Source organism: Eschrichtius robustus, chromosome 7 (genome assembly GCF_028021215.1).
Source record: "Eschrichtius robustus isolate mEscRob2 chromosome 7, mEscRob2.pri, whole genome shotgun sequence".
NCBI lineage: Eukaryota > Metazoa > Chordata > Mammalia > Artiodactyla > Eschrichtiidae > Eschrichtius > Eschrichtius robustus.
The window spans coordinates 110,590,980-110,618,469 of record NC_090830.1 but is presented as its reverse complement, the minus strand read 5'-3'; the positions used below and the strand labels follow the sequence as shown (position 1 = coordinate 110,618,469).

The 27,490-nt window shown below is 42.1% G+C and overlaps 1 protein-coding gene across 9 annotated transcripts in view; it reads right to left on the bottom strand.

Moving 5' to 3' along the window:
- ABCC2 (ATP binding cassette subfamily C member 2) overlaps positions 1–27,490 on the bottom strand; it is a 72,176-nt gene that overhangs the window by 14,504 nt on the left and 30,182 nt on the right. For all 9 annotated transcript variants that reach the window (XR_011074519.1, XR_011074520.1, XM_068548350.1 and 6 more), the window contains 13 exons: positions 26,218–26,283; positions 24,026–24,163; positions 23,344–23,490; positions 22,087–22,171; positions 21,309–21,375; positions 19,703–19,829; positions 18,024–18,200; positions 10,513–10,680; positions 7,792–7,972; positions 1,952–2,072; positions 1,540–1,672; positions 633–852; positions 329–483 (listed from right to left, as the gene is read on the bottom strand). Coding sequence is in view for 7 of the 9 variants with exons in the window: in XM_068548350.1 (XP_068404451.1) it covers positions 329–483; positions 633–852; positions 1,540–1,672; positions 1,952–2,072; positions 7,792–7,972; positions 10,513–10,680; positions 18,024–18,200; positions 19,703–19,829; positions 21,309–21,375; positions 22,087–22,171; positions 23,344–23,490; positions 24,026–24,163; positions 26,218–26,283 (1,785 nt within the window). In the remaining 2 variants the exon portion in view is untranslated. The remainder of the gene's footprint in view (positions 1–328; positions 484–632; positions 853–1,539; positions 1,673–1,951; positions 2,073–7,791; positions 7,973–10,512; positions 10,681–18,023; positions 18,201–19,702; positions 19,830–21,308; positions 21,376–22,086; positions 22,172–23,343; positions 23,491–24,025; positions 24,164–26,217; positions 26,284–27,490) is intronic.

Here is a 27,490-nt window from a genome sequence, read left to right as displayed (position 1 = left end):
TCTTTTCTCTGTCACTCTTTTGTACTCCGAGAATGCCACTGTACACATCGTTTTTACTGGTTTTCCTGTATTCTATCATAATCCTTTACTTCCTTGGCCGTCCCCCTCATTAGATGGTGAGCTACTTAAAGGGAAAGAGTTGTTCATCCCTGTAACCCCAGGATCCTTAGGACCTCACACAAGGTGTTCAAGAAATATCTGCATGCTGAGTGGACCAAAGAACTGGAACTGCCCAGTGTTGACTAGGGGCACATGAGAATTCTTTCCCTGTCAGAAATAAAAAGATCCTCAGAATATAAACACGTCTTACAGCGCTTGAGATACTTACACCAGCAAACCTGTTCACTATCCGGCCAATGGGTGTTGTGTCAAAAAAACTCATGGGTACTCGAAGGATATTGTTCAGCAGCTGCTTGTGAAGAATGTTTGCTGCATGGACGGAACCATAGACACTCCAGAGATTTGCTATGAGCACAAATATGCCTGGAAATGGAACCAGTTTAGTCAGCACCATGCACAGGGATCCCTGAAGACTTGTGCAGGACATAATAGCAAATTTTTCATGAGTCCGGGCAAAGGACGTGGACCTGACAGACTGTCTCAGAGATGGCTGCCGTAGCCGTCACACATACCTTGTGCTAATCCCAGAGCTCCATAGACGCCAACTCTCAGGTCCCTCTGAGAGGCTGGATAGTTGGTGCTATTGAAGGTTTTAGAGTCACGGGTCCAAGCACTGAGCCAGAGGTTCGATCCGATAAAAGACACGGAATAGAGCACAAACCCAAAGATAATGAAGAATATCGAACACCATCCTATTGCTTGTAGGTATTTCAGGTAGATGGAGAACTTCACCTGCAAAACCCCCACCTCAATATTAGTAGAGTTCCTAGCGGCTTTAGGTGAGGAGTTACCTAGAATACCAATCATAGGGGGAGTACAGTCCTTTGGAAAGTGGATAGCAGGTGGCAAAATTTGGTAGTCTGTGATCACATTTCTGTACTGGGCCAGGATGATAATCAATGCTGAAATATAATGCAGGGTAAATAACCATCAGATTATTAATGAGCTTCTAGATGCAATTAAGAGGAAAAGATATAAAAACAGAGTGGGACAGATAAGGCTATACCACAAACCTTGGAATCTGTTTTATTAATGTTTAAGTTAAGATCTGAAATTTAAGAGCTTGGTTTTAAGTTTTATTAATTTGAATTGTGTGCTATGAGCTTGATATATTGGTGTTCTGTGGCTCCCGGAATTGCATCTCAAAGCATTTTTGTTTTTACCACATATCAGAATGGAATCAAACACTCATGAAGTGTAGTATGAGGATATTCACAGGAAACATGTCATTCTTCATGGAAATACAATTTGATAAAAAAGCCCAGAGCCTCTGCTAACATTTCAATGATAAATTTAAAGACTGGCAAAGCACACAAGACATATCCCTCTGTAGATATGTATTCAAGTCATCAAACTTAAAAATGTTCAAATCCCAAGCCTTATATCACCTCTAATGGTACTTTTTACTGTGGTGTTTACCTTTCCAGTTTGTATGAATTCCTTCTTAATTAGTTTTTGTCCTTTCACTGGTTCTTCCTCCTCCTTCAGGATATTCACATTCCGAGTTTTCAAGTCTTTTAAGGACTTCAGACACCTGCTACTGGACCTAGAACTGAGAGATTGAGAGGGGAAGCCTTCCTGAGCATGTAGATGCATCCCGAGGGTCTTCTTGCAAACAGGTGTCACAGTCGCTCTGCTCACATCAAAGTGCATTTCAGAGCAGATGGTCATGGGGGAAACACACCACCCCAACCCTCCTCCCCATGCAGGGAAACAAAAGAAGAGCTGGGAGCATCCATGTGGACACTCAGGAAAAGTCCACAGAGAAAAAGAGAATGATCAAGTGGAACTATGGAAGTGATGGGGGCTGCCAGCTGAATATATGACCAACCTGCGACTAAATGTTCGATGAAAACTGTTCTCTCTTTTCATGGACAAGGAGGCCACATCTTCAGGGATTTCCTCCACACTGGGCATCAGCCCATAGTCATCTTCTTCACTGTCCGCATTGACTAGGAGACACATCAAAGGTTAGGGAGATAGCTGCATAGAGCTGTCATAGCCCTATGAACAAGAAGAGAAGTCTTTTCTGATCTTGTTGGTCTTAATAAGAGATCCCAGATGTACACACAGGTTGGAATCTTTTACTCCAGAAATACTATTATTAGGACATCTCATTGAAAAATACCAGGATAAAGGAGAGGTGAGTTAATATTCCACTGGAAGAGAAACGGTCAAAAAGGAGAAGAATATTCCCAGAAGCTTGTAAGTTCCTTTGGAGCAGGAAAGAACTTTTAAGGGTTACAGTAGACAGAAGAGTCATAATCCCCAGAAATGACTAAAAAAGTGAGTGTAAATTTAAAATGTTCTGCTTGAAATTCAAATAATTTGAGAAATTTTATTAATTTAAAGCATTTTAAAAAACATATCCTGGGGGCTTCCCTGGTGGCGCAGTGGTTGGGAGTCCGCCTGCCAATGTGGGGGACATGGGTTCGAGCCCTGGTCCGGGAGGATCCCACATGCCAAGGAGCAACTAAGCCTGGGTGCCACAGCTACCGAAGCCCACGCACCTGGAGCCCTTGCTCTGCAGCAGGAGAGGCCACCGCAATGAGAAGCACGTGCACTGCAATGAAGAGTAGCCCCTGCTCGCTTGCAACTAGAGAAAGCCCTCGTGCAGCAACAAAGACCCAATGCAGCCAAAAATAGATAAATTAAATAAATAAATTTAAATAAATAAATAAAATAAAAAACAAACAAACAAAAAAACATATCCTGAAAATAAAAGGTAAAACAGCTTGGTCTGTGAAAATGGTAGAGTTATGACCTCCAGAAATTGGTACCTCTGTAAAAGCAGTGAGCATACTGGCCAAAAATTGTCAAAATCAAATTTTCCATAACTTTGAAATTAACCAAAGGCTTGCAACAATCCAGGAGCATTTATTTAAGAAAAGTGGCTAAATCTCAGAAAGAACAGTAAGTTTTGTAATAGTTTAATTTACCCTATTCCTATTCCCCTCTCCTTAGATCTGCTGTAGCCTAGAAAACCAACAGCCTCACAATCATTGTAACCATGAAAATCACCAGCCTAGCAGCTGCTGGAAGGAACAGAGTGGATTCAGAACATGCTCAAAACCTCACTGCTGGAGAATTGTCATTATTTGACCTGTCTGGCAGTTCCCTGGAAAACCCCATTCACAGGGCTTGTCTTTATTGAACCTGACTTGGAGTTGGCTCTAACAATCAGCAGTAGTTGTTTAACATCACAGCTGCCTGAGGCAGTGATAACAGTTGGGGCAAAGAAGAAACTGACCAAGAACTTGAGGAAAAAAAACCAGGGGAATAAGATATCCATAGGGAGCTTTGATATCTTCAGTATATTCCTGGCAATCGAGAATGTCATACACATGTGTAGGGTTGCACGCATGCCAACCCAAGAAAGACTTGAGAATGTCCTATTCTCTTACCTCTGGCTTACCTTCAGACTCTGTGCAAGCAGGGAAAAAAGGCTGAGGCAGAACTATAAATTGCCTGCTGGCATGTTAGACATGTCCACCCCCACCCCCCATCCCCACAGAGCCTCTCAGCAAAGGCTGAGTGACGTATTGGTTCCAGGCAATTGAGGAAATCTCTGTCCAATCATTATCTGACCACTAAGCTAACCAAGCAGGGACTTCTATGGCCACATGAGACAAAGATTGTAGACTTAACAGAATTAGTTCAGGAAACTAAACAGGAGGAACAACAAAAGCAAACCCTGGTTGAGGATGGAGGGGAGAGAGATCATATTTCCAGAATTGTTACACTATTTTAAATGACCGGTTTTCAGTAATCAAGACAGTATGGTACTGGCACAAAAACAGAAATATAGATAAATGGAACAGGATAGAAAGCCCAGAGATAAACCCACCCACATATGGTCACCTTATTTTTGATAAAGGAGGCAAGAATATACAATGGAGAAAAGACAGCCTCTTCAATAAGTGGTGCTGGGGAAACTGGACAGCTACATGTAAAAGAATGAAATTAGAACACTTTCTAACACCATACACAAAAATAAACTCAAAATGGATTAAAGACCTAAATGTAAGGCCAGACACTATAAAACTCTTAGAGGAAAACATAGGAAGAACACTCTATGACATAAATCACAGCAAGATCCTTTTTGACCCACCTCCTAGAGAAATGGAAATAAAAACAAAAATAACCAAATGGGACCTAATGAAACTTAAAACATTTTGCACAGCAAAGGAAACCATAAACAGGACCAAAAGACAACCCTCAGAATGGGAGAAAATATTTGCAAACGAAGCAACTGACAAAGGATTAATCTCCAAAATTTACAATCAGCTCATGCAGCTCGGTATCAAAAAAACAACCCAAACCAAAAATGGGAAGAAGACCTAGATAGACATTTCTCCAAAGTAGATATACAGATTGCCAACAAACACATGAAAGAATGCTCAACATCACTAATCATTAGAGAAATACAAATCAAAACCACAATGAGGTATCACCTCACACCAGTCAGAATGGCCATCATCAAAAAATCTACAAACAATAAATGCTGGAGAGGGTGTAGAGAAAAGAGAACCCTCTTGCACTGTTGGTGGGAATGTAAATTGATAAAACCACTATGGAGAACAGTATGGAGGTTGCTTAAAAAATTAAAAATAGAACTACCATACGACCCAGCAATCCCACTACTGGGCATATACCCTGAGAAAACCATAATTCAAAAAGAGTCATGTACCACAATGTTCATTGCAGCTCTATTTACAATAGCCAGGACATGGAAGCAACCTAAGTGTTCGTTGACAGATGAATGGATAAAGAAGATATGGCACATATATACAATGGAATATTACTCAGCCATAAAAAGAAACGAAATTGAGTTATTTGTAGTGAGGTGGATGGAGTTAAGAGTCTGTCATACAGAGTGAAGTTAGTCAGAAAGAGAAAAACAAATACTGTATGCTAACACATATATATGGAGTCTTAAAAAAAAAGAAAAAAGAAAAAAATGGCTATGAAGAACCTAGGGGCAGGACAGGAATAAAAACACAGACGTAGAGAATGGACTTGAGGACACGGGGAGGGGGAAGGGTAAGCTGGGACGAAGTGAGAGTGTGGCATGGACTTATTAATACTACCAAATGTAAAATAGATAACTAGTGAGAAGCAGCCACATAGTGCAGGGAGATCAGCTCAGTGCTTTGTGACCAACTAGAGGGGTGGGATAGGGAGGGTGGGATACGGAGGGTGGGAGGGAGACGCAAGAGGGAGAAGATATGGGGATATATGTATATGTATAGCTGATTCATTTTGTTATAAAGCAGAAACTAACACACCATTGTAAAGCAATTATACTCCAATAAAGATGTTTTTAAAAAAAAAAAGACCGGTTTTCAACAAAAAATTATGAGACATACAAGGAATCAGGGAAGTATTGGACTGTACACAGGAAAAAAGTAGTCAAAAGAAACTGTACTCGAGGAAGCACAGATGTTGGACTTACCGGACAAAGACTTAAATCAGCTATGATAAATATATTCAAAGAACAACAGGAAACCATGTCCAAAGATCTAAAGAAAAGTTCTCACCAAATAGAGAACATCTCTATTAGGCCCATTAGCATGGGCCCCTGATCCAATATGTCTGATGTCCTTGTAAAAAGGGGAAATTTGGACACAAATGCACATAAGGTATAACACCATGTGAAGATGAAGGCAGAGATTGATATGAAGGATGCCAAAGAATGCCAGCAAACCACCAGAAGCTAGGAGAAAGACATGGAATAGATCCTCCCCTATTGCCTTCAGAAGGAACCAATCTTATTGACACCTTGATTTTGGACTTCTAGCCTCTTCTATTGTGAGACAATACATTTCTGTTGTTTAAGACACCCAATTTGTAGTGTTTTGTTATGGCAGCTAATTAGGAAATACACAGAGCCAATATTGATATAGGTTACCTTTGCCCTCCTGACCTTCCCTTTATTCTACCATCTTGTAGTCTGTACCTTAAGCCCCAGAACCAACACAACAGCATGCCAGGCAGTGGGGCTTATACAACTTCTCAGAAATGGCCTATCAATGTTTCCCAGAACAAGGGTTTAATGAGCTGTTTTGCAAACTGTCCTTTGTACACAAAAGATAGGATTTTTCAAAGGGGCTCTCTACACATGGGGGTTTATAAACAGAATTTAGAAACTCAGAAACACAAATCAGAAAAAAAAAGTTTAGAATTAGAAGGAGAGGGCTTCCCTGGTGGCACAGTGGTTGAGAATCTGCCTGCTAATGCAGGAGACACGGGTTCGAGCCCTGGTCTGGGAAGATCCCACATGCTGCGGAGCAGCTAGGCCCGTGAGCCACAACTACTGAGCCTGCGCGTCTGGAGCCTGTGCTCCGCAACAAGAGAGGCCACGACAGTGAAAGGCCCGCGCACCGTGATGAAGAGTGGCCCCCACTTGCCACAACTAGAGAAAGCCCTCGCACAAAAATGAAGACCCAACACAGCCATAAATAAATGAATTTTAAAATAAAAAATAAAAAAATAAAGGTAGAATTAGAAAGAGAAAACTGTCCAGGTTGTGGTGATGTGGTTGACTGAGCCGTAACTCAGGGGTATCCAGCATCAGACACTGCCCTTTGCTTGAGATCTTCAGTCCCCAAGCAGGTGCTTTTTGTTTTCTCCAGGCCTGTCGCAGAGCATATAAAGACTGATGGAAAGCTCTGACCCCTTCCTTTCTGCTGGAATCCCTGCCCCACTTTCCTGGGCTGGGTCCCAGTCCCTATAGCCCACACCATCATATTCTTTGTTCCCGCCCTGTCCCACCAATGCTTACAGACTTCTTGGTTTAGGCTTTTCTTTCCGAGTCTCGTGGTTTTAAACCATCACATGTCCTGACCTCAAGGCCTGACTGTGATCCCACTTGCAGGCTCTGTAGTTACTGCCTCTTCGGATTGACTTTTGGAATGACCCTGTACCCTCCAGATCTTGCTTTCTCAGTCCTGACCTCCTGCTGATAATTGCTACCTGAAGCAGATACCCAGAACCATGCACAGGACTACTGCTGGCAGGTTCTTGGGAAGGACCCCAGAGACCAGGGCTCCATTACTGACTGGGGCTAATCAGCGACCCCAGTGGTAGTGGTATTGGGTAGGGGCTATTCCTGTGGTATACTGTGAGACTATGCAAATGCCATGACTTTTTTTTTCTGGTTCAAAACACCCAGTGGCTTTTGGTGTATTAGTCAAGATCCCTTTGTTAGGGCTTATCAACAGTTTAGCAGTACATTATTAGTACCAGGTATTACAAAGCTGTCCAGGAAGTGGTTTTCATGAATTTAGGTAGATGGGGTGGAATATGTGACTTGAGTCAATAGAAGCAGGGCATTCCCTAAAAGGGGGCCCCTTGTGCCACTGGTGTCTCTCCCACAAGGGCTAATCACCCCAAACCTCCAGTCATCCTCTAAAGAGTGCCCTTTGATTGCATGTCAGAGACTAGATGAGCAGGATTATCCCCCAGTTTGGCTCAGATATAAAGTTTCTATGTTTGTGTTTCTTTACAGAGACACAAAACACAGAAAGAACAGATATTGGATCTCTGGATAATTCATTTCCAAATTTAGTTCACTGGATACTGAACAGTTCAGGAGGTAAACAGTGGTAGTTTACTACTGCTACCCCTTCCCTACCCAAGTTCTATCCTGTTCCAATCCTCTTCACATACCTGTGGCCTCGTCTTTAGGACCCGTCTGTTTTATGAATGTTTTCAGATTCTTAGCAAACAATCCTTTCTTGGCCAACAGAGTGCTGTAGGATCCCTTCTCCAAGATGGTGCCATTCCCCAAAACCACAATCTCATCCACTTGGGGAAGAAAGTGAATGCTGTGTGTCACCAAGAGTCGAGTCTGTAAAAATAACAGTTAGTTGTGCTGACTACCCTATGTCCACCACGTTCCTTAGCTGACTATTAAAAAGGAAAAACAGAGTCACTGTGGGACTTTCCTTCAAAATGTGGTCCTGACCACTTGATCTCTTTTACTTCCTCTTTACTTCCCAGCACCTCATCCTAAAACCTGACCCCATGTGTAAGATGAGACTCCTGTCATCATGGATATATTCACGGTTATTTTCCTGTAGCGACAATGAGGTTTGCCCTGCACACGTTTTCCTCCAGCTTCCTGGTAGCCAAGAGTTGGGCTTAGGGACATCACTTGAGATCAAGGGCTATCAATATAATTGAGGCATGCAAAACTAACTGCCCCCTCACTAAACAGGTAACTGATCTAACAGGAACTGCCCAGATTATTTTAGTATGTTAGAATCATTATAGGGCAAGAAATTGTGTCTTTGGCCCAGGCCCTCCCTGGCGTGGAAGACTTGGCATCCCTTGTATTCTTGTCTATTTATGGACTACATTGACTACTGAAACAGGGATTCCACTCAAAGAAAGATAAACACTCACAGATCAGTAATGAGACTCAGATAGGCTCCAGGGGGTTGCGATGGGCCTCTAGAGAGACAGCCCAAGCCCACTGCCTCTGCTCTCTACTTCACAGCCCCACGGACACTAGGTTGCTCTTATCAGGAAGACTTGGGAGATGCTCATCCTTTGAGTCTCAGCTCAAAGCCAGCTCTTCTGGTAGCCTTTCCTGAATCCCCAGGCAAGAACTGGGTATTCCTGCAGTGTCTCCACGGTAGTTTTATATTCTGCCATTAAAAATGATTCTTGTATTATAATATTATTGTTTGCTTTTTGGTATGTCTGCCAATTCGATTGTAAGTTACTTGAGAGCAGGGATGAGACCTTTTCATCTGTGTGCCCAGTCTTTGCAATGAACCAGGCCCAGGGTGGGTATTCAGTTCATGAATGAATGGAGCCAATTAGCCTTAAGGACAGAAGTCAGCACCAGGCATAGGAGGGAGAGTGAGTTCCTGCTGACTCACTGATCCAAGAGAGAGGCAAAAGGCCTCAGTGGGACAGCAGCCCAGTCAACCCTGCCACCCTCTGACTGGCAGCATTCAAAAAACTTTGAAGGGAAAAGGCCAAACACAGATGGAGTGCTGACAGCCCTCACACTAGACTTGCTACTGGTGAGAAGCATACTCAAACCCTCAAGGGGCTCTGTCAGCCCCTCTCCCATTCAGCCTACTGTGCTAACTTGCCTATGGTAAGGAAAGCCTATGACCAGCTCCAGTGACTTGCTCTGGCCACTTTATCTGTACTATCTCACAGGGGCACTGCAAGAATCAAATGAGACAATGCAATCAAAGTGCTTAGCACAGGCCTGGGACATAATGAATACCCAAAACATATAGGCTTTATTTCTATATTCAGGTTGAGTCATCCTTTCCAGGCATAGTGCTCCTACATCCTGCAAGAGTTCCAGGAAAGTGCCTTCTTAGAGTAGAGCTCTAATAGCTGCAGGATGACCTGTGTCCCAGCAAGGTAAATTGTTGGGTCCTCTGGCATGTTTTCTGACACCAACCAATTCTGAGTGTCCAACAGTTCAATCCTGACACCAGCTACCCAGAAACCCACAGCTACCCAGAGCCCACAAGACTGCCCTGACTTCTGATGCTAGCCGAAAGTCTTGGATCCCACCCATACTTCTGACCAACTAGCTATAAATTGAGGATTTCCATGGCCCCCTCCTCAGGTCTGATAATTTGCCAGAATGGCTCATAGACGCCAGGAAAATACTTTACTTACTGTTTACCCGTTTATTACAAAGGATACAACTCAGGAACAGTGAAATGGAAGATATGCATAGGGTAAGGTTTCGGGGGTGGGGTGCTTGTGCAGAATTTCCATCTCTCACCAGGTGTGCCACCTTCCCAGCACCTTAATGTTCTCAGCAATCTAGAAGCTCTCTGAATCTCCTTATTCAAGAATTTTTATAACACAATCTCCAGCCCATCCTCCTCTCCCCAGAAGTTGGTATGTGGGGCTGAAAGTTCCAATCCTCCCATCACTTGGTCTTTCTGAGGAACAGCCTTGTCCAGAGGCTATCTAGGGGCCCCTCCATAAGTCACTCATTAGCATAAACTCAGGTATGATCTAAAGGGGCTCAATGTGAATAACAAAAGACATTCTTAGTATCACTCAGGAAATTCTAAGGGTTAGCAGCTCTGTGCCAGGACCTAGTGAAAAAGACCAAATATATTTCTTATTATACCACAGATCTCAAAGGACTTTTTATCATAATTAATCATCCTAAAAGGCTCAATGTTGGAGCCAGAGAATAAGGCACAAATTAGCCAGTTCCCACATAAGCTATGATCTCAAGATGCGAGCCCTCACCAAATCATCTGGGAGACCAGTCAGACACTGTATCTCCTCAGCAGCCCAGGGGGCAGGTAAATAAGGAAATCTGCTTCAGTACCCAGCAGTCCTAGGAGATGTGTGCCCCTCCTCACGTCTTCATCACTTTAAATAATTTCTCACCTTGCCTTTCAATAGGCCATTGGGACCCAAGACCTTATTAAAAATATGTTTTCCCACATGAGCATCCACGGCTGATAGGGGGTCATCCAGAATATAGATGTCTGAATTTTGATAGGTAGCTCTGGCCAGGCTGATCCGGTGCTTCTGACCCCCACTGAGATTTATACCCTGAAGAAGAAAATAATTTCTATTAAGTACTGAAACTGAGTCCCACTAAAACTGAGTTCCTCTGCTGAATTTATGATTAACATCTCTAACCAAAACTTCACGCCCTTTCTTGTCCCATACCTGTTCCCCTCAAGGGAGTATAAAAGAAAAGGGGGGAATGAAACCAAGCAGGACACTGCGGGGCCCTCCTGTGTACAAAACCCCCTCTGTGTCCCCCCTTTCTTGTTTGTAGAAAAAAGCTTTAGTCTCCTAGGCCTTCCCTGAGTTCCAAGGAGCAGACTTAAGCAGTTACTAACTAGGTAAGGGATGGAATGCAGAAACAAAGGAAAGGCAGTCAAGAAACAACAGTTCAACTATAAAACAGAGTCCTAGCTCCTCTTCAAGGGGTATATGTAACAATTAGATGCATATCGTTGAATTGTTCTGCAGAAACTAAGACTCTCACCCAGGTGGAGGATGGTGACTACATGTTGACCACAAGCACTTAGACTCCAGACTGGCTGGAACCAGAAGGTTGATGATTAAGATTCCTGAAACATCACCCTGCCACTTTACCACCAACCGATCAGAAGAAAGTCTCAAGATGCAACCCTCACCCCAAATGTTGCCTTTTAAAACCATTCCCTGGGGAATTCCCTGGTGGTCCAGTGGTTAAGAATCTGTCTTGCCAACATTAAACACACCAACATTCGAATTATAGGGGTCTCAGAAGAAGAAAAGAAAAAAAAAAGGGACCGAGAAAATATTTGAAGAGATTATACTTGAAAACTTCCCTAATATGGGAAAGGAAATAGTCAATCATTCCAGGAAGTGCAGAGAGTCCCATTCAGGATGAATCCAAAGAGAAACATGCCAAGACACATATTAATCAAATGATCAAAAATTAAATACAAAGAAAAAATATTAAAAGCAGCAAGGGAAAAGCAACAAATAACATACAACGGAATTCCCATAAGGTTAACAGCTGATCTATCAGCAGAAACTCTGCAAGCCAGAAGGGAGTGGCAGGACATATTTAAAGTGATGAAAGGGAAAAACCTACAACCAAGATTAATCTACCTGGCAAGGATCACATTCAGATTCGACAGAGAAATTAAAACATTTACAGACAAGCAAAAGCTAAGAGAATTTAGCACCACCAAACCAGCTTTACAACAAATGCTAAAGGAACTTCTCTAGGCAGGAAACGCAAGAGAAGGAAAAGACCTACAACAACAAACCCAAAACAATTAAGTAAATGGTAACAGGAACATACATATAGATAACTACCTTAAATGTAAATGGATTAAATGCTCCAACCAAAAGTCAGAGACTGGCTGAATGGATACAAAAACAAGAGCCATATATATGCTGTCTACAAGAGACCCACTTCAGACCTAGGGACACATACAGACTGAAAGTGAGGGGATGACAATGTTCATTGCAGCACTATTTACAATACCCAGGACATGGAAGCAACCTAAGTGTCCATCATCGGATGAATGGATAAAGAAGATGTGGCACATATATACAATGGAATATTACTCAGCCATAAAAAGAAATGAAATGGAGTTATTTGTAGTGAGGTGGATGGACCTAGAGTCTGTCATACAGAGTGAAGTAAGTCAGAAAGAGAAAAACAAATACTGTATTCTAACACATATATATGGAATCTAAAAAAAATGGTTCTGAAGAACCTAGGGGCAGGACAGAAATAAAGACGCAGATGTAGAGAATGGACTTGAGGACACAGGGAGAGGGAAGGGTAAGCTGGGACGAAGTGAGAGAGTGGCATGGACATATATACACTACCAAATGTAAAATCAATAGCTAGTGGAAAGCAGCCGCATAGCACAGGGAGATCAGCTTGGTGCTTTGTGACCATCTAGAGAGATGGGATAGGGAGGGTGGGAGGGAGATGCAAGAGGAAGGAGATATGGGGATATATGTATATGTATAGCTGATTCACTTTGTTATAAAGCAGAAACTAACATACGATTGTAGAGCAACTATACTCCAATAAAGATGTTAAAAAGAAAAAAAGTGAGGGGATGGAAAAAGATATTCCATGCCAATGGAAATCAAAAGAAAGCTGGAGTAGCAATTCTCTTATCAGACAAATAGACTTTAAAATAAAGACTATTACAAGAGACAAAGAAGGACACTACATAATGATCAAGGGATCAATCCAAGAAGAAGATATAACAATTGTAAATATTTATGCACCCAACATAGGAGCACCTCAATGCATAAGGCAAATGCTAACAGCCATAAAAGGGGAAATTGACAGAAACACAATCATAGTAGGGGACTTTAACACCCCACATTCACCAATGGACAGATCATCCAACATCAAAATAAATAAGGAAACACAAGCTTTAAATGATACATTAAACAAGATGGACTTAATTGATATTTATAGGACTTTCCATCCCAAAACAACAGAATACACTTTCTTCTCAAGTGCTCATGGAACATTCTCCAGGATAGATCATATCTTGGGTCATAAATCAAGCCTTGGTAAATTTAAGAAAATTGAAATTGTATCAGGTATCTTTTCTGACCACAACGCTATGAGACTAGATATCAATTACAGGAAAAAATCTGTAAAAATACAAACACATGGAGGCTAAACAATACACTACTAAATAACCAAGAGATCACTGAAGAAATCAAAGAGGAAATCAAAAAATACCTAGAAACAAATGACAATGAAAACACAATGACTCAAAACCTATGGGATGCAGCAAGAGCAGTTCTAAGAGGGAAGTTTATAGCAATACAATCCTACCTCAAGAAACAACAAACATCTCAAATAAACAACCTAACCTTATACCTAAAGCAATTAGGGAAAGAAGAACAAAAAACCCCCAAAGTTAGCAAAAGGAAATAAATCATAAAGATCAGATTAGAAATAAATGAAAAAGAAATGAAGGAAACAATAGCAAAGATCAATAAAACTAGAAGCTGGTTCTTTGAGAAGATACACAAAATCGATAAACCATTAGCCAGACTCATCAAGAAAAAAACGGAGAAGACTCAAATCAATAGAATCAGAAATGAAAAAGGAGAAGTAACAACTGACACTGCAGAAATACAAAGGATCATGAGAAATTGCTACAAGCAACTATATGCCAATACAATGGGCAACCTGGAAGAAATGGACAAATTCTTAGAAAAGCACAACTTTCTGAGACTGAACCAGGAAGAAACAGAAAATATGAACAGACCAATCACAAGCACTGAAATTGAAACTGTGATTAAAAATCTTCCAACAGAAGTCCAGGACCAGATGGATTAACAGGCAAAGTCTATGAAACATTTAGAAAGGAGCTAACACCTATCCTTCTCAAACTCTTCCAAAATATAGCAGAGGGAGGAACACTCCCCAACTCATTCTACGAGGCCACCATCACCCTGATACCAAAACCAGACAAAGATGTCACAAAAAAGGAAAACTACAGGCCCATGTCACTGATGAACACACATGCGAAAATCCTCAACAAAATACTAGCAAACAGAATCCAGCAGCACATTAAAAGGATCATACACCATGATCAAGTGGGGTTTATCCCAGGAATGCAAGGATTCTTCAATATATGCAAATCAATCAATGTGGTAAACCATATTAACCGACTGAAGGAGAAAAACCATATGATCATCTCAATAGATGCAGAAAAAGCTTTCGACAAAATTCAGCACCCATTTATGATAAAAACCCTCCAGGAAGTAGGCATTGAGGGAACTTACCTCAACATAATACAGGCCATATATAACAAACCTACAGCCAACATCATTCTCAATGGTGAAAAGCTGAAACCATTTCCTCTAAGATCAGGAACAAGACAAGGTTGTCCACTCTCAACACTATTATTCAACATAGTTTTGGAAGTTTTAGCCACAGCAATCAGAGAAGAAAAAGAAATAAAAGGAATCCAAATTGGAAAAGAAGTAAAGCTGTCACTGTTTGCAGATGACATGATACTATACATAGAGAATCCTAAAGATGCTACCAGAAAACTACTAGAGCTAATCAATGAATTTGGTAAAGTAGCAGGATACAAAATTAATGCACAGAATCTCTTGCATTCCTATACACTAATGATGAAAAATTTGAAAGTGAAATTAAGAAAACACTCCCATTTACCACTGCAACAAAAAGAATAAAATATCTAGGAATAAACCTACCTAAGGAGACAAAAGACCTGTATGCAGAAAATTATGACACTGATGAAAGAAATTAAAGATGATACAAATAGATGGAGAGATATACCATGTCCTTGGATTGGAAGAATCAACATTGTGAAAATGACTATACTACCCAAAGCAATCTACAGATTCAATGCAATCCCTATCAAATTACCACTGGCATTTTTCACAGAACTAGAACAAAAAATTTCACAATTTGTATGGGAACACAAAAGACCCTGAATAGCCAAAGCAATCTTGAGAATGAAAAATGGAGCTGGAGGAATCAGGCGCCCTGACTTAAGACTATACTACAAAGTTACAGTAATCAAGACAGTATGGTACTGGCACAAAAACAGAAACACAGATCAATGGAACAGGATAGAAAGCCCAGAGATAAACCCACGCACATATGGTCTCCTTATCTTTGATAAAGGAGGCAATCATATACAGTGGAGAAAAGACAGCCTCTTCAATAAGTGGTGCTGGGAAAACTGGACAGGTACATGTAAAAGAATGAAATTAGAACACTCCCTAACACCATACACAAAAATAAACTCAAAATGGATTAAAGACCTAAATGTAAGGCCAGACACTATCAAACTCTTAGAGGAAAACATAGGCAGAACACTCTATGACATAAATCACAGCAAGAGCCTTTTTGACCCAGCCCCTAGAGAAATGGAAATAAAAACAAAAATAAACAAATGGGACCTAATGAAACTTCAAAGCTTTTGCACAGCAAAGGAAACCATAAACAAGACCAAAAGACAACCCTCAGAATGGGAGAAAATATTTGCCAATGAAGCAACTGACAAAGGATTAATCTCCAAAATTTATAAGCAGCTCATTCAGCTCAATAACAAAAAAACAAACAACCCAATCCAACAATGGGCAGAAGACCTAAATAGACATTTCTCCAAAGAAGATATACAGATTGCCAACAGACACATGAAAGAATGCTCAACATCATTAATCATTAGAGAAATGCAAATCAAATCTACAATGAGATATCATCTCACACCGGTCAGAATGGCCATCATCAAAAAATCTAGAAACAATAAATGCTGGAGAGGGTGTGGAGGAAAGGGAACCCTCTTGCACTGTTGTGGGAATGTAAATTGATACAGACACTATGGAGAACAGTATGGAGGTTCCTTAAAAAACTAAAAATAGAACTACCATACGACCCAGCAATCCCACCACTGGGCATATACCCTGAGAAAACCATAATTCAAAAAGAGTCATGTACCAAAATGTTCATTGAAGCTCTATTTACAGTAGCCAGGACATGGAAGCAACCTAAGTGTCCATCATCGGATGAATGGATAAAGAAGATGTGGCACATATATACAATGGAATATTACTCAGCCATGAAAAGAAATGAAACGGAGTTATTTGTAGTGAGGTGGATGGAGTTAGAGTCTGTCATACAGAGTGAAGTAAGTCAGAAAGAGAAAAACAAATACAGTATGCTAACACATATATATGGAATCTAAAACAAATGGTTCTGAAGAATGTAGGGGCAGGATAGGAATAAAGATGCAGACATAGAGAATGAACTTGAGGACACGGGGAGGGGGAAGGTAAACTGGGATGAAGTTAGAGAGTGGTATGGATGTATATACACTACCAAATGTGAAATAGATAGCTAGTGGGAAGCAGCCACATCAGCTCAGTGCTTTGTGACCACCTAGAGGGCTGGGATAGGGAGGGTGGGAGGGAGATGCACGAGGGAGGAGATATGGGGATATATGTATATGTATAGCTGATTCACTTTGTTAAAAAGCAGAAAGTAATACACCATTGTAAAGCAATTATACTGCAATAAAGATGTTAAAAAAAAATGTCTCTATTGCAATGCAGGGGACACCAGTTCGATCCCTGGTTGGGGAACTAAGATCCCACATGCTGCGGGGCAACTAAGCCCATGTGCCACAACTAAAGAGCCCATGTGCCGCAATTACAGAGCTCATATGCTCTGGAGCCCACGCGCCACAACTAGAGAGAAGCCCGCACATGCACCACAACGAAGCGAAGAGCCCATGTGCCACGACAAAAGACCACGCATGCCACAACTAACACCCAACACAGCCAATGAATAAATAAATATTTTAAAATAATAACAATAAAAAACCATTCCCTGAAAGCCATTGAGGAGTTTGGGTCTTTTGAGCATGAGCTGCCCATTCTCCTTGCTGGGCCCTACAATAAACACTGTACTTTCCTTCACCACAACCCAACGTCAGTAGATTGGCTGTGCTGTGTGGTGGGCAGCCAGACCCAAGTTCAGTTCAGTAACACAAGTTCCTTTATACAAATAAATATCTTTGATTCAAATAAATAACTTTAGGCCCAATAATTAAAAGCATGGCCAACTTACCATTTTATATCATATAATCTACTTATTTTGTTGTTGTTGTTGCTTCCTCCCCATGAGAATGTAGAGCTATATCAGGGTAGATTTTCTGTTTGTGGTTGTAACTCCAGCACTTAAAATAGTGTGTGGCACATAGTAGGTACTCAATAAAAATACGCTGAATTAATGAACAAAATCATTCTAGAGCTATATCCTTCACTAGTCTTCTAACATCTCAAGATCTTTCCCCAAAAAACTGCTATATTCATGTTTAGTAACGGGGAAAGAGTATAAAAACATCCCAAATATGTAGTAATCAGGGATTGCTAAACAAGTTATGCTATATTCATATAATTCAAAACAGTCATTAAAAATTAATTTTTAAGAAAGGCATTTGACAACATGAGAAAATAATATACTCTAAATTTCTATGTGTTCAAAGCAGATTATTAGAACCATACTCTGGCCCTCACTGGTATACAGAAGTAGAGTCAGGACAACTAGGCTCTGGTCTGCCTCTGGCCCTCCACCTGTGAGGTCAAATTTGGGTCAGCTGCTTCTTAGTTAACCTCTCAGATCCTAGCCTCGTCATCTCTCCTTTATATTACACAGTTCCTATATTTGCTTCTAGGTACAAAATTTTAAATTTCTGAGTTATTTGCACAAAATATTGTGCAAACTCATGTTTTCTGGTGTTTGTTCCAGGCTTGACCATCAAAATTGATCAACTATTTTACTGTCATGTACTTCTTCACCACCCTTACTCTTTTCCTTCACTATTTCTTCACCCTTCAAGGCCGCTTGGTGTCCCAAGTACCTTCTCTCCAATCTCAGCCAGGTCTCCCCCAGGCAGCACTTCCAAGTCGGGGAGGAGGGCACAGGCCTCCAGAACTTGCTGGTATTTCTTTTCATCCAACTCCGACCCAAAAAGGATGTTGTCCTTTATGGTGCCATTCTGGATCCAGGACTGCTGCGGGACATAGGCTACAGTGCCCTAGGATGCGAAGGGTCAGACCATATGACAGTTTTGTACCTCTGGAAATGCAGTGTTGAAGGAGGGGGTGGCAGGAGTTGGGAGGAACAAATGGAATGTAGATTTTTTAAAAATGTATGTCAGGCTGACTGAGCAATTGATATTTATAAAGGTGCATGTATTTATTGCACCATCCAGGGAGAAAGATTCAATATCCTATGCATCATTTAAAGTCTCCTTTTTTGGACTATCACTCTCTAGCCATGATCCAAAAAATGGAGGATGACTGCACGTGCTGCTTTTAGAGCAGGGTTTTAGTCAGACCCCAGAGAGTTTACTAGGACCAACAGAGGGCCAACACTGATGGGGGAATGGTACAGACAACATCTTAGGAAGCAAGAACTAAGAGATTGAAATTTGGGTGCCAGGCTGATGCACGAAACAGATCGTGTCAAATGAGAGATGGAGCCTGATAAATGCCTGTGTTTGAGGACAAACCCAGTTATGAGTTAGCAAGAAAAAGCTTCCTGAAAGGAGTTAGGAGGCAGAGTTAAGTCTGTAGAGTCTGCTCTGCTGTACTGCATGTTTATTTAATGCAAATTATATCATTAGTAATCAGTAAATCAGGGAATAATGTCAGTATAATGTGGAAGAAGTGTTGGTTCTTAAAATTTTTCCAAGCATGTCAGTGTAAAGCAATTAGGGGCAAGCTTTCTTATAATTAAGAAGAAAGGCTTAGCAATGTATGAAGATCTTAAGAAAAGCTACAAACCTATAGACGTGCCTCTTTTTGGTGCAAGTAGTGGCTGGTTAAATGATTCCAAATACCTATAATTTCCCCTAAATTTAGCTCTCTGGGGAAGCTGAGAGTACTGATGGAGATGCCATGAAAACATTTCCTCTCTAAAAAAATTATAATTGACGACATCTATACTCTATGTCATGTTTTTGTACTGGAAGCAAGTGCCCTCAAACACCCAGCTCTCAAAGGAAGAGGTGAGAGGCCCAGAACTAATTGTGAAGCTGGGTGTAATTGTCAGTGGAGATTTTACAGTGCTACTGTTTTTATTGTTATTGCTGTTGTTGTTTTTGTTGCTACCCTGTTTACAAAGTTACATATGTTTTTAATGATCTGTTCCAACTCTTTCCCCCAGGTCCTATTATTTTTACTGTACAGTTTCGCAGAACGTGAGGTTTTCAGAAACACAGATATAGTAGAATTACCTATACTTTGATAGAAGACATCTCTATTCAACAGTTTTCAAACTTTAGTATGCATATGAGAATCACCTGGGGAGCTCATTAAAAATGCAGGTTTTTAGAATCTACCCCAGAATATGATATATATGTGGGGTGGGGCAAAGAATCTACCATTTACAAGTCTCCCAGATGTCTCCACGACCTCACCTACAGCAACACGACAGCAGTAGTTACCAGATTCTAGTTCATTCTCCCAATGAGAAGGCAGCACCAAGAGACCACATTTGAGTGTCAGAAGTCTTCTCCTTGGCATTCCTTCTCACCTTGACCGTGATGTGCCCGTGGACATTTTCCATTTCTCCCAGCATGGCTGACATCAAGGAGGATTTCCCAGAGCCCACAGTGCCCACCACAGCCACCAGTTGGCCTGGCATAATGTCTAGGTTCACGCTGAAAGAGAGAAGTGCACTTGAAGGAGACAGGTGTGTGGAGGAGTGTTGTTCAGGAGAAGTTCAAGCCACTTCTCAGACACTCCATAGGAAGTCTGATTATTAGGAGATTTTCCCTCAAGATTGGAAAATTTGTCTTGCATATACAATACTACAAAGTATTTCTCTAATGATTTTTTTTTTCTGCTCTAAGAGTTTAGAGAGTAAGCCCTCATATATAAGTTGTTTGTGCCAAATGTGAGTTTCCACTGGAAAAATTATTTTAGAACCAACGTGGTACCACTGAACAAGACCTTATTGGTTCAAGTCCCAACTCTGCCACTGCCGAGCTGCATGATCTTGGAGGGTCACTTCTCCTGGACTCTCATTTCTAAGCTAATGCGGTTGGACCAGATTAATGTATCCCCAAGTTGGCCATTCAATGAGAATAACTATTCAATAAAACACTTGCTGAAAGCACAGATGCCCTGCTCCCCTCCCCCTGGATATCTGGCTGAGTCTGGCTGGGGAGGGGCCCACACTGGGCCAGGCTCCTGGAAACTCTCTGTTCTGGCCCTATTATTTGAGTCCCTAGAACATTAGGAACATGGGGAATTTGTTCACAGGCTTTCTGAACCTGCCCATTGAGCTGGACTCCTTCCAGACTTATACTACTAGCAAAGTGAGAGCTATGGCCACTCTGCTCTCTGCAAAGTGAGGCTTTCAGGTTGGGAGGGTTCAGAGGTGGGGGCTTCTGGCCTGACACATGCTGGGGCAAGCTCCAGAGTCCATGTTAAAGGATCTAGGAATAGGAGAGAAATGTGGAAAGTTCTGGGTGTAGCAGGGAGATGATCAGGTATACTCAGTTGTGAAGAAAAAATCTGGCCTGCTTGGGCTCCTGGTGTACTCTGTGGTGGTGTGCTCAGTGGCTGAGTTGGGTGTACCACTACATGCAGTGCTTAAGGAACACGTTACATGCAGCAATGTGGCAAGAAAGGGTTGGCTTAAGGCAGGGGAATGTGAGAATGGGTTATGTAGATGAAAAATTCCAGATCTGAAGTTGATTATAGAGGCAGCTCCCAACAACCACTCTGGGCAAAGAAGGCAGATTTTTCTTGATTACTATTCTTAAGTGAATAAATGAACTTAAGTTGAGTTCAGGTTCTTGTGTGTATCCACTACCATACCCAGAGACCTAGGCTACCTGCCAACCCTGCACTACCTCCATCCACAGTCTGGAGAATAAATGTCTTCACAGGCTCTCAGCTGGATGTGCACTGTCCCACAGTAGGAAAGCAGGGTAGCAGATGTAGTTATAGGGACAGGGGCTCAGGATCTTTGCTGTCAGTTCATCCCTCCAGGGGTTTAGCCTGCACTAGTCTCTAACTGAACACATGCACATAGCTCGTTTCCCCATGTATTATATTACATGGAATTTTTCAATAACAAGACTGGCAAGGAGAATCCTAAAAAACAGCAAGAGGAAAAGGAGGCAACTCACTCTTGGATTGTGACTTCCAAATCGTGGTCCCAGGTAAAGGATGCCTCAGAAAACTGCACAGCTTTGTCTGTTGAAAAAAAGTCCCCTCTTTAAGTCAGATGTAGGTCCCCACATGTCTGTCTTTCCTTTCTTAGGCTTCAGATGTCCCTCACTGCTTCCTCCAGCAGAACCCAAGATTGCCTCTGTCAGGTGCTGACTCCTGAGCTGACAAGAGGCTAATGAAAGCTCCTGGGATGAGACCGAGAGTTGCCTGCATACGATGTCCGTTTTTTACTTAAGAGTCCCAAGCCTGTTGGTAGCCCAGATTCTTGATCTACAGACAGTCTGGGTACATTCCCAGGCCCTCTGTTGCCTAGTCTCTTGTATAAATTCCACTTCCGAATATAAACTCAGCCAGTCCCTGCCCTGGATTCCAGACCCACTGCTCCTTCTGGCTATGGATGCCCCCCAATCCTTAAACCTTTAGAACTTGTGTGTTCTTTCACTCCAGCCTATCTTCCCAATTCCACATGCTTGGCTCCATCCTGACTTCTGTTTTCTAGATCCTTTGCAGGATTCCCTGCTTATCCTCAGAATAGCTGCCCCAGCTTAGCTTGGCAATCTGGCTAAGCAATCTGTTCTAAATGAAAGCATAATTTAAGTAATAACAGTACGCACACTGTGCAAATATAGGTGCAAGGTAAGTCCCCTAGCTTTCCCTTTCCATCAGTTTCTTGCTGCAAAGTACTGGTGCCAGCACTGTGAATATATATGGGATGCAACTTCCAAATTCACTTACCAAAACTGCAGTCATGTCGAATGGCAGATGTGTCCAAGTCATCCCCTCCCAAATATTTCTCTAGCCGTTCTACGGAAACACTGGCCTAGAGAAGGACATAAAGGATAAAAAAAACCTCAATGACAAGCACGAGTAGAGGAGTTTGACTTCGTCATCAGCCTTGGATGTGGAAGCAGATAGTCAACCTGCCAGGCTTCTTGCCCATGATTTGCTATTTGCCACACCTGGAACCTCTGGCCCCCTCCCCCCGGTCCCCCTCCCCAGCGTGATTCAACCACACCTCAGCCCTGGGGGCCAGCCCACTCTGAACAGAGGGAAATTAAGATGCTCTATTTCAGCCCCTCAGAAAACTCACTGTGGTGTGGGGGGAGGTCAATTCTACTGCTCTCTTTGGACCTAGTTCCAGAAACTGTCTTCTGCCTTCTTCTAAGACAAAACTTCTGTTTGGTTCTGGTAACTGGGCCCCTGGCATGTTCTTCTGTAACTGAGTCCATGACCCGTACAGTGCCTCAATGCCCACATGCCATGGTCCTCGGGCCCCTTTGTTATGCAGGGAGCTGTCACCTCTGCTGATCCTGCTTTTGCTCTCTATGCGATAAACTATCTGAATCTAAAAAGAGCATGTTGTTTCTTTATCAGCCAAATCTAGCAGCCTTCCTTAACGCCCTCCAGTACCGGCAGAGGTCTTTTCCTAAACCCCAGTCCTTCCTATGGCCTGAGCTCTCTGAAGCCAGCCACCTCCAGAATGAATGCAGGTCGCCACATTTTGTCATCCTGGCTGCCTCACCAGTCTGCCACCTGCCCTGTGAATGTCCTCCTGAGGTCTGGTACCTGGTCTATCTCAGTGACCGTGCTCAGTTTTCAGGACCCAAACACTCCCTATGGCCCGTTTTCCGACAGCTTGAGGCTCCCAGGTTGCACTTGGTTTTACCACCATGTATGTGGCTTCATCCAAAGAGAAGCCTTTTCTCTCCTTTTGTGCCATATTTCCCTAATTTTCCCTAATGCTAATGTGAGGTAAATACCTCACAAGGAGATGGATGAGACTGGGATGATTATCCTCAGTTTATAGTCAGAAAAACTGGGGCTCAATGAGCTTGTGATTTTACTAAATCAAACTGTTGGTCTCCAGAGACCAAAAAATCTAATTGAAGGTCCACCAGCAGAAGCTAGAAATGAGATATGACAGACCAGTCATTCTGGACTCTAAGGCTTTTAACCAGAGCTAATCAGTTAGCAGTGAGAGTTCCTACCTACCTGGAGCATGGCAGAGACTATCATGGGAAGCATGCTCATGGGAAAACGCAGGATATTGAAGAGGGTGATGGAGGTGAAGGCCTTTTCTGCATCCAGAATATTATTGCTATCCACCAGGACGTAAACGGAAAACGTGATCACAGACACCTGGAAAAGCAAAGCCATCAGTGATTTATTCCTAAAAGGGATCAAGCAGTCTTGTTCTAAGTCTCAGGAACACAGTACTGTATCAGAGTGGAAGGAGTCTTAGGGATTATCTCAACCCTCCCATGTTACAGATGAGAAATCTGAGCCCAGAAGAGGAGGAAATATCTTGCCTGAGGTCATAAAGTCAACTAATGGCATTGCTGGGACCAGAGCTCGAGCCTCTTGGCTCCTGTTATCAGTGTTCCTTCCGCTACAGACCCATGTGGCCTCCCCAAGAAGACAAGAAGCCTTCCCATGCAGACCATGCCTGGATACCACATTCATGCTGAACCCCCTGGAAACTTGATCTGGGCGGCAAGACCACCAAATTGAGCACAAGGGTGAAACTAGATGTGGGGACATGAGGTAAGAATAGCAGCATGAGGACTTGATGAGTCCCTGGATTTCAGGGTCAGGCCTACAGGTGCAGGCAGTCTATCTAAACAGACCTTCTTCTCCAGGAAGCTGACCCAGCCCACTGACTCCTGTCACTCACCAGCACCGGAGTTAAGTATAAGAGAAAAATCATCACAGACTGCAACTGCCCAAATGTCAGCAGGTTCCTGAGCTCTTTCTTACGAAGGTCGTGGACTTGGTTTTGGAATGAAGGTTCCCAGGCAAAATATTTCAGGATCTAATAGGATAGAAAAGAGCACAGCTTACACTGTTGCCCCAAAAGGACATCAGGTGCGTACCATCCACCCATGTTTTAGGATATGCTCCCCAAAATTGGGGAAATAGAAATTCAGATTATAAAGTGTGATTACAGAAAGGTAACTTGTATTTGTTGACAACTTACTAGGTATACAACGTTTTATATACATTATCTTACTTAGTCCTAAGTGTGACCAACTGTCCCACTTTGCCTGGGATTAAAGGTTGCCCAGGACATGGGGCTTTCAGTGCTAAACCCAGAAAGTTCTGGGCAAACCAGGAAGAGGTAGCCACCTACTCTAACAGAATTCTGCATCCATTTTAACAATAAGGAAACAGGCTGAGAGAGACTAAGTAACTTGCCCAAAGTCACCACCCTAGCGAGTGGTAGAGCTGAGACCCGAAACCAGGTCTATGTTTTCATTTTGCCACATTGGCAAGAAGGCATATAGAGCTCTGTGTGGAGAAATATCAGGATGTTCAAAGGGGCCTCTTTTTCATTTTCAAGAGGTTTAGGGTAATATTAAAGTTCACGAATTCAAAACAACGTATATATTAAAAAAGAATTTATTGTTCACCTTTGAAGGATGAAAATGCATTATTTTGAAAACTAGTAAATAGAGGAAAGAAGCTTGTATTTATCCTGCCTATCCTGTACGAACTTTATTTTAGGGTAACCAACTAGGTGATTAAAGATCATTCTTCATTACAGAATTCCAGCTAAGCAATGACAAAGGAATAATGGAATTAAAACATCACCCTTTTGCAACTACTAATGAAATAATAGAACAAGGCAATGATCATCAGTGGCTGCTAAAACTTTTATGACAGTGGTTTTCAACCTTGGCTGCATATTAGAATCACTTAGGGAGCTTTAAAAAAAAAAAAAATATATATATATATATACACACACACACACACACGTGTATATATATATATATATATATATATATATATATATATATATATATATATATATATATGCCTGCGCCTCACCCCCAGAGAGTCCAATTGAGATGGTTTGAAGTAGGCCCCAAGCCTCAGTGGGTTTACAAACTTCCCAGGGGATTGAAGTGTGTTGCCGGGGCCACAAATCACTGCTCTGGGTGAAAGAACGGCAGGAAACACAATAAGGGATGAGTCAGGCTGACAACACCTGGAGCCCATAAACACTCGTCATCGCTAAGTTAGGAAGCAAGCACTCTCTGAAAGCATCCTTGCCCCTCAACCCCACCCCAAACAAACAAACAAACACAAAAAATAAACAAGCCGAAATCTACTCAAGCCTCTAGATCCAACCACCAATTTACAAGAAACATTGGAACAAGACAACTTGTTTTCTCTAAAATGACCAAAAAAGGGGACAGGGGAGGGGCTACTGTAGATTAAAAGCACTATCAACTAAATGCCATGTGTGGACAGTTTTTGGATCCTTATTCAAACTAACCAATGGTAAAATAAAATAAAATTAAAAAGACATGTATGAGGTAATTGGGGAAATTTAATGGTATCAAAGGACTGTTCATTTTTTTTTTTCCAGGTATGCTATTGGTATTGTGGTTATGTTAAAAAAATGAAGTCCTTATTTTAGAAATGCATAGCCAGTATTTACAAATGAAATGACAAAATATCTGAGATTTGATTTTAAATAATCTAGCAGGGCATGAAGTGGGGAGTGGGGATATAGATGAAACAAGTTAGGTCACGCTGATAATTGCTGGAGCTGGGTGATAAATCCATGGGGCTTCATTAAACCATTCTCTTTACTTTTGTGCACATTTGACAATCTCCACAGTAAAATACAAAAACAAAACAAGCCATTTAACATAATTAAATAGAAATCATGATCAAAAGAGGTCCTGAGAGGAGTACCAGGGGAAGAAACGGGAGACTTCTGGGTTAATGAATCAGAAGTCATGGGACACATCACAGGCCCAGAAGCAGAAGTCCACAACCTCTGGCAGGTTTGTTAAGCCCAAGAACCCACTGTTACCGTCATTGTGCCCAGAGGGTCACCTGCACTCAGCTTCTCACCTTGATCCCACTGAGAACCTCATTCATGATCTTTAAACGGTTGTCTTTATACTTCATATTTTTAACCTGCCAGGAAAAAGTGAAACAAACACAGAACACACTTCCATGTGAGAGGGTCCAGATTTGCTGCAGATACTAAATCTCAGTGGTGCTTGTGGCTGTCACTTGGTGAGAACTTGAGGCACCCAGTGATGGGCTGTGTCTCTCCCACTCTCCTCCTTGCCTCCCCGCTCCTGCCACACCCATCTTCTTTCTGAACCTGAACAGCCTTGGCCTGACTGTGCCCTCCTCCTAGGTTGTTTTTTCCATGGCTTCCTCCTTCACATTCAGGTTGGTGCTGTCCAGAGCTCAGCTCAATGTCTCCTCACAGAGATCTCTCCTGATCCCATAATCTAAAACTGCCACCCACCCACTCACTAGCATATCACCCTGTTTAATTCTCTGCATAGCACTTATCATAACTGACATTTTCCTTCTTTGCTTTTACTTGTTTATGGCCTGAATCTCCACCCCAAGTAGAACATAAGTTCCACGAGAGCAAGAGCCTTGTCTAATTTGCTGCTGTGTTCCCCCCAAAATAGGATGTACAAAAAATATTTTTAAAATATTTGCAACTAAATGAATGCAAAACAAATGAAGGACTAAATGACATGCACCATTGAGTTCACCCATCCAAAATATGATTTCTGGCAGAGCTAACGACTGTCCACATGGAGCCCTGCTACCTGGTGGTAGCAGGGTTGATTGCCAGGATTTAGGCCTAAAGTTTGGGTGGCTCACGTGACTGCTCTGTGTGGCTGGTTTGCATTGCTATGATGGAGAAACAGGGCCAATAATCACTGTTCTAAGAACAGCCCAGTGGAGCAGGGTATAAGAGTTATACGCAGGGTCCCTGGGCGGCTCTTCTCTTTCCAATGAGGAACGTGAATCAAGACAGAGTAAAAAAAAAAAGGCCATGAAGAACCTAGTGGCAAGACGGGAATAAAGACACAGACCTACTAGAGAATGGACTTGAGGATATGGGGAGGGGGTGGGGTGAGATGTGACAGGGTAAGAGAGTGTCATGGACATATATACACTACCAAATGTAAAATAGATAACTAGTGGGAAGCAGCCGCATAGCACAGGGAGATCAGCTCGGTGCTTTGTGACCACCTAGAGGGGTGGGATGGGGAGGGTGGGAGGGAGGGAGATGCAAGAGGGAAGAGAAATGGGAACATATGGTATATGTATAACTGACTCACTTTGTTATAAAGCAGAATTTAACACACCA